Source organism: Orcinus orca, chromosome 9, assembly GCF_937001465.1.
Source record: "Orcinus orca chromosome 9, mOrcOrc1.1, whole genome shotgun sequence".
In the NCBI taxonomy this organism is placed as follows: Eukaryota; Metazoa; Chordata; class Mammalia; order Artiodactyla; family Delphinidae; genus Orcinus; species Orcinus orca.
The window spans coordinates 26,229,780-26,241,998 of record NC_064567.1 but is presented as its reverse complement, the minus strand read 5'-3'; the positions used below and the strand labels follow the sequence as shown (position 1 = coordinate 26,241,998).

Below are 12,219 nucleotides of genomic sequence, written 5' to 3'. Positions count from 1 at the left end.
AGTTTCTTCCGGAGGACATGAAAATGTTCTACAATGTTCTACAAATTGACTGTGGTGGTAGATGCACAACCCCATGAATATACTAAAGCTACTGAACTGTATCCTTTAAATGAGTAAATTAGATGTAAATTAAATCTCAGTAAAGCTGTTTGTAAAAAAAGGGACTATCAGTATCTGGTTAAACAGCTGCTTTAAGGCACTAAATACATGTTTAAGTGCCATGTAATTTATAGATATTATTTATCTTGCTTGTTCATATTTTTCTTTCAGCTCTTAGGTACTACTAAAACTACTCTAACCTATTCTTAATCACAACCAAACTCTCCTCAAATTTCAAAGAGGAAGTTACTAGTACAGCTACCAATTAGATTATTATCCTAGGAATACTCCCCAACTAAGCCACCTGATATTTGTTTTGCTGATTCTAAGACTCATAAAATTGGGCTTCAAGCTTCATATTGATGAGCAACAGCCAGGAATGCCCACAAAGAAGTGGCATTCCTGAACAGTGTATGAAACTGCGAGCTGGTAACCGGCAAAATATGTGATTTGTTTAAAAGTCTTTTGGAACAGGAGAAAGCATGACCAGTGCCACTTCCAAGTTTCCACATCTATAACATAGAGGCGATGCAACACCACACTTAGGGTATTTTGTAAAGCAGAAACGATAATCATATGAAAGACATCATAGAATTTAGTAAATAAGAGCTGCAATGTTATTATTTAGATGGCCATGCCCCTGAAGAATGCAGGCAATACAAATTTTACAGAGCAAAAGGGTCAACCTCTGTGGTTCATAAACAGAGGTATTATAATACCTCTAAACTCTTTTTATTCTTAATTTTGTATTAAAAAATTTCACTAGCTGGAGATGGGAGTGAAATTAGTCTCTGAGTGGAAAGAGAGAGTCTTCTTCATGACTTTAGAGCCTTATGTGGTTTAAAAGTAGCAACAGGTTCAATTATTCAAAGATGAAATCTATTGTGGAAATAGGACAATTAATAACATATTCAGCAGAACTTCAATATACTGGACTAGATATAGCAATGCTTAGAATTTATATGCATTCGAGCTTTCAAACAATTTCACAATAAATATATAAACATGAACTTAGTATAACATAATTTTATTTAAGTCTACTACACTTCAGCTTCATTTAAAGGAAAATTTAAAAGCTATATAAGTATCTCAAATATACAGCATATTATACTTCCAAAAGAAAACTGACACTTGTAGAAATAAAAATACTATGATTAATGTATAAATAAGGAGAATAATTTAAAGTGATAATAATAAAAGTTCAAATGAGAGGCAAACTACTTTAACTTCTAACATATTCCTTTATAAGCTAAAACTCATTATACTTCTTCATTAAAATCCAAGCACTAGGACAAGTGACTAGTTCCTCTAGTGAATTAAATGTTATTTTATGAATTTTATATTCATTCTATTAAGTACTGATAAATTATTAATAATACGTACGTTTAACATTCATCTTACAAAATGCACTAGGGATATATTACACACACACACACACACACACACACACACACACACACACACACACACACCCTTTAAGAAACTGACACCATTTATTCTACCTGTAGGAAAAAAAAATCACAACTTATGGTAGAGTTTCATATAAATCCTAATCTGATTTCAAATATTTTTAAATCCTGATACCAGTATGTATATGGCAAATGCACCCAATATATTTCTGTAAGGCTTAAAAGTATATTAAAATTATGAATGAAGAAACAAAAAGACTGAGATTAACAAGCAAACTATATTATTACACAGTAAATCAGAATTGAGGATAAAGAATCCTACCAACCCAAACATCCTCAAATATTCATGTAGAGATTGTAGCAAATACTCTGCCTAATGATTAAAAATTGGGCAACATCTAAATAGCCCTCCTTGTTTTTGAGGAGACCTATTGCAGGTCACATATTGGGAGAAGAAAATTCACCTCAGACGCTCTGTTAGATGTTGCTCCACGGATCCTTATATAGCGGTATAGAAATTATACATGATTTAAACATGACATTATTTAATAAATGATTTTGAAACAAGGCAGTTACCAACAAAAAGTGAGATCACTGCACACTACATAAAAAACAAAATTCCAGGCAATACATGCAGTTTTAAAAAATATATAATAATAATTTTAAGGAAATATAGGGTAATAGTTTTCAGATCTTCTAATAGGTAAGCCTTTCCAAATAAACAAATTATGACTCCACAAGCATTTTAAAGATTTAAATTTCAAAAACTACCAGCACAAAACTAAAATGCTGCGAAAAGCATCTGTAACATAATGACAAAAAAGAGATTATCATTTATATATAAGAAGCTGCCAGAAACCACTGCAAAAGGATGAACAAACTGAAAAATAAGGAAGAGAATATACTTGGATTTTCTTAATTGATGATATGTAAAGTTGGGAGGGAAATTAATACACTGAAGTAGAAGAAAATCCTAACAATGCAGATGGAAATCAAAGTAACTTGTAACTCGAAAGTAATTTTTGTGAACCTGAATATTACCAGAATCCATTTGACCTGAGAAGTAATGTAACAAAGTATTCCACTGATAGCCACTTGAGATATATTTGTAATAATTCTGAACACATAATCTTTCAAAGACAAATTGCCAACTACATGACAGTATAGCATATAAATACAGCTGATTGCATATATAACCAATACAATCTGAACAAGCCAGTTTTACCACATATGGAAACCATAAAACATAGAATTAAAAAAAAATTTCTTCAAGAATATAAACAAAATGTACACCACAAAAGTATCATAGGTCCTTAATAACGATCCCTAAAAAAAGACTGCTACAAGAGCATAAAATTATGCATCAATATATTGCTGACATTCTATTGCTTAAAATTATATTTAAGTCAACTGCTTCAGCACTAGTTCACATTTTCATTATAAATCTGACAACTTTTGTTGCTATTTTCAAACTCTGGAATGTTGGCCTCTTCTTCCTCGTCTATCAAAATCCAATTTACCCTTTAAAGTTCAGCTAAAATGCTACATCTCTTAGAAGCTTTTCCCCTGTTAGCATTAATCTCTCCATTCCCACTCGGAAAGCACTTTGCTTATTCCTTTAGTCACAGCATAAGACTGTGCCTTCTATTAGCTAGCTGATTACATTTGGGTCTCCCGCACTTGTAAACTCTCTGAGAGTTATTTTATCTATGGACAACAACCTATGAGTCTATAGAAAACAACTAAGTACAGTACAGTGCTACACAAGGCTAGCAAACACATTTTTTAATTTAATGAATAAAAGAATATAACACGAGTTTCAAGAAAAAATGGGAAAACAGTACTGATTTTATGATTCATGAAAATAATTCAAATTAAAAAACTCATGAAAAATAAGGGTAACATCCTAAATAAACAGGCTAATAATTTTTAGAGGAAAAGGTCATGAGAGACAGATTCTTAGGATATGGACAGGAAGCCAAATAGAAGCTTTAAGCTTCATCAAAGAAGTCATTCTTGAATATAAGAAAGCAAGCCACACAAAGGTTCAGTGACAGGGGAAGAAAGATCTTTCTTCAACTTCTTTCTCCAAGTGGAAACCTACTTCCTACTGGCACGGACAGAATAGCTGGAAAACAGTGCTGAAGAGAGGCTTAGCTCACCTTTCCAAATCCTTAAAGAGATAAGTGATGACTAGCTGTGCCCTGGATGCCCTCCATTCCTGAAAGCAAGATAGCCAAGCACTTGAAGATTCTTACCTCACTCAACTAGATATTATCATTTTTTAGCCCTTGGGAAATGGAAAACTCTGTGCCTGCCCACAACCTGCATCTTATATAAAAGGTAAATCCATCATTCAACTTTAAAACACACATTCAAAAAGCATGGTACATTTTACAACGAAGATTCTGCTTTACATAGTCAACAATAAAATGGACAAGTAGAGTTTTACAAATTGGGGAAAGACTAAAACCAAAGTGAAATCATGAATAATTATAATCATTGATTTATAATGGTTATCTGCTTAACTACAGACTTTACTTTCTTGAGGGTGGAAACAATCACATAATCTTTGAATGTCTCATGTCTATAAAATATAACACCTGGCACACAGAAAGTTCTCAATAAATGTTTGTTGAATAAATGAACAAATGAGCAAACTGAAAAGCAAAACTGTGCATTCATTTATTTTGTTTTAAATGCCATACATTAAGCCAAAATGTATGTTGTAGTTTTGACATTAACTGAATAATCAAATAAGTGAGTATGAACATACCACAGATCAGGATTTTGCAATCTGAGGCTCAGAGGCAGCAGGGAATGAACTTTGATATTGTATATTTAAGTGTTTAAGCATGCATGTGAATTTTTCTAGGACAGGCTCTATAACTGTCATCACATTTTCATAAAGGTGTAGGACTACAAAAGGGTTAAAAATTCTAAAGATGCGTTATCAATTTTAAAAAATAAAAAATATAAGTAAACATTACATACAATTTTATGTTGTACTAGAAGTTTTAATCTCCCTTTGATGAATCAGAAAGGCTCCTGGATCTTATGGAATACCAATGAGTCATTAATCATTCAGTAATTAATAAATTCTTTTTCAACCATGTTACTGTGGAATATGTGGGAGTTAATTATTATACTTTAAGAAATTAAAAGACACTAACTACATAATCATTAATAGGCAACCAATATCACTCAGGCAAAACAAAAATATTCAAACGATTATGCTACATAACATTAATGCATAAATGGCAAGTCATTCTCATAAGTGAAAATAGTACTTTTACAGAGCCAAAATTAGCAATCCAGAGTTAGCTGGAATGTTTAACAGAACAGGAAAAGAAAAAAATCCTAGGGCTCTATATCCTATCACTCTATCCTAAGAACTAAAAGTAAGTGAAACAGATAGGAGCTCTTAGAAATCCAATGTTTTGGATACAATTTTAGTAATTTGATTATAATGCTCAGTAAGTAGCTAAAACAGGTGTCCTTTTTCTAAGAAACTGAATAGCATAAGTCTGCTTGTAGAAACACTGTAACATCCAAAACTGTTCAGTTTAACCAAGCTGCTTTTCTAATATTGAGAATTTTTGATGGGAGGAGGTGTGAAAATAGTTTAGCAACATAGAGCATTCCTGAGGAAAGCTAGGGAGCCACAGGTGATGTGCCACATTATGTGGCATGAAAAGGCTGAGACCTCTAGGGTCTCAAAGTTGGACAGAGAAGAAAATAAAAAAAGAAGTGAACAGTAAAAACTGATGCTATGAATACTCTGACTATTCTCTCCCTTCCTCTGGACTCAAATATTAGGAAGAATAAGCACAAACAGTGTTCTCTCTACTCTTCGCATTTGCTCAGAGTGAGCAGGCATTATGATATTAACCAAGCAAGCAGGACCACATACTATTAACAAGTCTGGATGGATATATTTTATGGCCTGCCTCTACTTACCTTATTTAGCAAGAACAGACAATAAGAACAGAGTAAAGGTGTCTCAAGTTTCAAAAAAAAAATTAAGATACTCCTTAAAATCTGAGACAAAGCTAAAATTAAACTCCTTTATACATGTTATCTAAGAAAAATGCCCAATGTTATCTGTGCAGGGCAAAACACTGCACACGTAGCTCTACCTACCCGGCTCTTCAAAGCAAAAGTAACGGTGCGAGAGAAGCAGAAGTAACTGCTTTCAGAGAAGTAACTGCTTTCAGAGAAGATAACTGCTATAAAATCTCAAAATCCCAAGAATGTGGCAATAACCTTGTCTTCCTATATGAAAGAGGCCACATTATGTACCCCTGCTGAGTCATGATCAAAATCAATTTTGATGATACGATGATCTTTTAATATATGCTGTTTCCATAATCCTTGAGAAATTCTCAGTTTTCATGATGAATCTTATCACAGATGAATAAGAATGTGAGCATCGATAGTCCTTTTAAAAACAGGACTGACAGACTTCTGTAAGAATAAAAGCTACAACTCCTCGAAGACTGAAGATAAAGCTTGGGAAATAAAGCATTTGCTACAGAAATAAGATAGCAGTATGCTACAGGTCATGTATAATCATTATTACAGAGGATGAGAGGAAAGTCAAGAAAAATTTTAGTCAAGAAGGATGCTAAATTGCGCCAAATTGCTTCTACTGCATTGAATTTAACATTTATAAAATGAATTTTAATGAAAAATTCTAGCTAATGATATATAAGAGAATCAACTTTTTTCCATCTATCTAAATTTGAGTTGCATAAAGGTAATTTTCCTACACATAACTATTATGTACATCAAGATGTAATATTTAGGTTGTGGCCCTGTATTTGTGAAATAATGTTGCTTTATATAGTACAAAAAAGGCTCAGCTGTGGATTACTCCTGTACATTTATTTTAGTACTTCTCAGTGGTAATACTAATGAAGTTGATTCTTTCCTGAACACGAAAATCAGTGCTATTTGTCTGACTCTCCTGCAGCATGTTGAAGGATAAATTCTATCAACAGAAAAAAATGTAAGTGTAACTAAAATTATAAGACAGATAGTTTTAAAATGTTACCATCTTGGTAGTAGTAAAGACATCTCGCTGTATCGTCAGACAAATTTTAGAGTTTTAATGAATATATTCAGAAAAAATTGATGACATTCATTTTAATTTAGTATCTCAGAAGAAACAGAGAAACACATTATCTTTAAAATAAAAGTTGGCTTATTACTACTCATGAATGTTTTTATTAAAGGACTGGATCTAACTATAAATATACCTAAGAGATACAGGATACATAGAATATATAATAAATACTACAGTTTCCCAATGCTTTCATTATATACACGATTTAATAACATTGTCAGAAGAAAATGATTATGCTATCTAATAACAAACTAAAATTGAGTCATCATAGCTGTTTTAAAAACAGCTATAATTTTATTCTGTAATACTTTCATGATATTTTTGAAAATAATGTATTTGCTGATTAATTTACTAAAAACTTTCAATGATAAGCATTTGAACCATACCAAGTGCAAAAAGTTTTAAAATTATATCTTCTACCAAGTTAGATGAACATTATTACCAGTATTGTAGCTTATTCCTAAATTTGGCAGGCCTATTAAAGCTAGCCAGATAACACTGGCAACTGGAAGAAGACTGCAGTGATTACACTCTACAGGGAATTCACAGAATGGGCAATGTAAAATTCAGGGGAAAAAAATTCGATGATGAGAAGAAACTACTAAGGTGAAAGTATGCATATGTATGTTGAATGGCATGATGGGGTGTGGAAAGTAGACTGCAAAAGAGTAAAGTTGAATGAAAATATTTGAGAAATTCAAACAAAATTTCTCTGCTTCAACCTTAACGTTTAATTCTTCCCCTCCTACTGAAACAACAGAAATCAGGGTTTTCAATAAAACATCCTTTTGCGGTCTTCAGACTTAGCTACCACCTATTTCAAACTTCTCATCTCTAGATTCAATAGTCTTCACATAGCCACTTGCACATAAACTAAGTCTTTACACATTATCAAAATATTCTGTCAACTATACTCCAACAAAAGTTAAAAATAAATAAATTAAAAAACTGAAGCAAATATGGTAAAATCTGCCCAGTAAATATAATATAGGGGTCATTTAATTATTTTCTGTATGTTTGATATATTTCATAATGTAAAAAAAATCAAATAATGCTCAAAATAAAATTTTAAAACACACTAAAAAAAAATGCTGACCACATGAAAATGAGACTTTTCCCCCCATCCACCCCACCAAACAGTAAACTTAGAGCTCATGCCACAATAAAATTTGCATATGTATAATTTAATAAATTAAATCTTTTAAAAATATTAACTCACTGAGAACATCTTTGTGTTCCCAGCATGAGCCACAGCAGCTGGCAGGCATACAGTCGATAAAGACAATATTTCATCAACACCACCACTGTTTCACATTTTTAACATCTTTACAATATGGTTATATCTTACAATTGACAGTGAAGCATAGCTTTTCTTAATGATACATAAAATAATGATGCCTCTTACAAATGTTGCTGTTTCAAATTAGACTAAACAGAGCAATAAATGTTAAATTTCGTTGAACTAAATTAAACCAAGGTGAAAGTGCCTGTCTGTTAACTACATTAACTCTCAGAAAGCTGAAATCCACGTTTTTTTGATTCATTCTTTTACATGTTAGTCTGTTTAAAAGCTTACATTTTTATATAGAATAGGTTATATCTCCTTAATTATCTTTAAAAACAACCCAAGTACTATGCCTTTTGACTGGGATGTTTAATCCTTTTACATTTAAAGTAACTACTGATAGGGAAGAACTTACTCTTGCCATTTTGTTCTTTTCTGTCTGTCTTGTAGCTCTTTTGTCCCTTGTTTTCTCTCTTATGGTCTTCCTTTGTGTTTCACTGATTTTTTTTTGTCGTGACCTACTCTGATTCCTTTCTCATTTTCTTTTGCGTATCTTCCATAAGTATTTTCTTTTTGGTTACCACAAAATTTACATAAAACACCTTACAGTTATAACTATCTTAAACTGATAAAAAATAAATTTCTATCATATGCAAAAGCTCTACACTTTTAGTCCCCTCCCCCAACACATACTTTATGTTACCTAGTCACAATTTACATCTTTTTATGTTGTAACCACTAACACATGTTTACAGGTAGCTCTTTTTTATACATTTATCTTTTAACTTCTATGCAAGAATTAAAATGATTTACATAACAGCATTACATATTCTGTACGTGTCTATATATTTACCTTTTCTAGCTTATTCTATACTTTCATAGGCTATTTTATACTTTCATATGCTGTCATGTTGCTGCTTAGCATTCTTTTCTTCATTTATTCTCTACAACTTATAGACTATACTTATTTTATAAGTAAAAATGGCCAAAAAATTTGCATCAGTATTGTTTGACAATTATAAATCACAATTAAGTTTCTAAGACTTAGAGTACTGAAGGAGCTGTGTTCCTGAACCAATAAAACAGTTCCAGTCCATTAAAATCTTGACCAATTTTAATAATACCTACCCGTTCCTTTGCTCAGATATGGAGGCTTAAAGAACTTCACAACACCATAGACATTGACAATCATGCCACTCTTAAGTTGATTCAGGGGTGTATATACATAATGTGTGGCTGGAACCTAAAGAAAGACAGTGAATATAAGTATTAAGATTTTAGAATCATGTTATGATCAAATTTGTAAGTTAGCAAACTGATCTGCATTTTTTCCTTCTAAGTGTCTAAAAAGAGACTGTAGCCTGAAAAAAGGAGAAATGCACAGCTTATAAAGGTTGCTATATAAACCATCTAGTTTTTCATATAAATAACTTTGATTATAAATGGTGTAATTTGTACACAGCTCTAAAAAATGCAGTTTAAGAGACTTTTGTTCTGGTTTTTAACCTTAACTAATATCACTTCAAAACTTGTGGCATATATTTATTTTTTTTCCTATACTGCTATGAAGATTTTAATAAGGCCTAAATAAAGCCAGATTTTGATTATAAATGATATAAAGACATTAAACATGGTAATAAAAGAAAAAAATTTTTCTGAAATAACTATACAGAAGTTTGGAAAGAAAAGGGGAAGTGATTTCACAAGAACGTCTGATGTTAGTCAAACAATCCTGAAAAGGGTTCAGACATCTGGCCCCATCACCCACCCACTTCACTCCCAGCTGGAAATAAGGTTACCTATCACACTAAGAGTTAAAATTTTAAAAATCAAATCAAAATGAATTGTTTTTTTCAAGGAAGCTGATCCCTCAGGTCAAACACAAGGGCAGGGCTTGCTTAGAAATCTCATCAAACCATGATATTAAAAAAAAGTAATGAAAGAAAAACAATGGTCAGCATATGGGACAGAATAGAGACAATAGGTACTCAGCTGGCAAACTAACTGGATCCAATATATTATCTTAACAAATATCTCCCTAATGTGGAGATGAATGGGAAGGCCAGCACAGCTCAATGACCCTAACCATTATGGTTTTCCATGTAACGTACTTGTTAATTCACAACCAGCAATCAACATCTTGATTGTAATTTGGCTCTCAATGTTAATAAGCCAGTATGTGTGTGCAGAGCAGCTACGTTATATTCTAATAGTTCAGAATACCTGAGCTTCCTGAAAAACCGTTTTTGCCAAGTTCAGAGGCTCTCTCATTTACTTCTGCCTTACCACAAGTGCATGGATGTATCAAATATTTGAAGCTGACCTATCTATAACAATTTTGAAAAACACTAATATCAGAGTTAATTCATATTTTTTAAAAAGTACATCAATACTTTTATTGGTTACAGTTACCCTAAATAACAAATTTAAGTTATACAATTATGGTAGTATTCAGAATTTAAAACCTGTATCCCGTAGTCACTGTCAACTAGAAGCAAAGTCCTTGAACTCTGTCCAATAGAAACTAAAGGTAGAACATAAAATTTATTTTAAGGAGCCCATGGGTCGCAACTAAGGAGCCCATGTGCCACAACTAAGGAACCCGCCTGTGCAACTAAGGAGCCCATTTGCCATAACTAAACTTTATCAACATATTACCTTCTTTCCAGTTTCACTCAGCTACAAGTAGCTCACCTTTAAAAATGGGAACCTTCCCATTGCTATGAGATGACAAAATTTTATAAAATATTTAAAATATGATTTAAAAGAAAAAGCAAAATATATCAGAAGTATAATAAAATTCTTTACTTAAAATTACATAATTTGTCAAATCACAATTCAGCACATAACAATCTGTTTAAATATAAGCTGATGAAAAGCAAAAGAAATGAATTTGCCTAAGATTTAAAAGGCGTAAAAATCCCAGTGTCTTCACACAATAAAACTTCTTTTCCATTTTAATTTTCTTGTGTACGTAACTTCTGCAAAATATCAGCAAATATTCCAGACAACAGATGAACCAGGTATTAATTACCAGGGAAATATATAACTCAAATGTAATATCATTATATATCAAAAAAGTAGAGATTATGTTTTCCCACTGTATTGATACTATTTCAAAATCAGTCTATAAAGTGGGTCAAATACATATATGTATGTGTGTGTGGGGTGTACATTTCTAAATTAAAATTAATACCATCTTACCAAAGACATTGATTCTGTAGAAAAATCTCTTACGGATTTAACATAAACCTGAAAAAAAAAGAGAGGACTTATTTGTATACAAACATGTTCAATGTGATTACAGACCTTTAATTGTAGTAAAACTACACGTTTTATAATATTCCAGTTCACAGAATGGCATAAAGTTATAGCTTACAAATTAAGAGTCGCAGGTACAAAGTTGTCTAAGCTAAGCTTCAGTTTAATTCACCAATTTTAATATCACAGAACCACACCTGGCCCATAAAATGCCCTGTTCAGACAAAAAAATAGAACAAAACAGGCAGATGTTGGTCTGCAGGCACATAGCTTGACCCAACTCTACTTCTCCACCTGACAGCCTTGACCAAACAGGCAGTCTCTAAAAGTGTATGTGTGTTTGTGTGGGGAGGGGGCGGGGGGTGGTGAAGTGAGACGGAGAGGATGAAGACCTTCATAAAGAATGAAATAGGAGGAAATCAGTTTTACCTAAAAAGGGGCACCTGATCAATTTAAGATAAAATCAAGCAGACCATCAAAAGAGGATGACAGTATAACTGCAAAGAATATATTGATCAGGTTTAGAGTGTCTGCGAAGCTTTAAGAATTTCAGTAACAAATAACTATCTTTAAGGGATCCTTCTCTGCTACCTGGAATCATTCTAAATATAAAGCCAAGAAAAGGATTTTTATTTTTAAACTTAAAATATTTAATTACAATAATTCAGTCAGACTAAATAGTTTATCTGCAGATACACAGAAATACTACTTCTATTCCATTACTTTAGCTCATTAAAACTACAATTAGAGACTAAAAAGTTGCATACTTACATAAACAGTTGATTTGAAGTCCTCAGATGCTTTCAAAAATAAGCGAAGTTTACCATCTCTGCTTGTAGATGAAGATGCTGACAAAATAACAAATCCGGCCACTGCAATGGTGTCCTATATAGAAAAAAATAATTTAAAAATCATCAAAATACCATAATTCTGAATGCCATATAGATTCTTATTTTTATTACTATGTAAAAACAGGAATCATTTCTATAAAATGAAAAGCTGGTTAGCCTAAACTTGCTTAATGCTTTCTGAATATA

At 32.1% G+C, this 12,219-nt stretch overlaps 1 protein-coding gene across 2 annotated transcripts in view; it reads right to left on the bottom strand.

The window, feature by feature from the left end:
* Positions 1–12,219, bottom strand: part of POT1 (protection of telomeres 1) — an 82,125-nt gene that overhangs the window by 48,589 nt on the left and 21,317 nt on the right. For both annotated transcript variants that reach the window (XM_033420370.2, XM_004265486.4), the window contains 3 exons: positions 11,954–12,067; positions 11,126–11,173; positions 9,050–9,164 (listed from right to left, as the gene is read on the bottom strand). In XM_033420370.2, the coding sequence (XP_033276261.1) occupies positions 9,050–9,164; positions 11,126–11,173; positions 11,954–12,067 (277 nt within the window). The remainder of the gene's footprint in view (positions 1–9,049; positions 9,165–11,125; positions 11,174–11,953; positions 12,068–12,219) is intronic.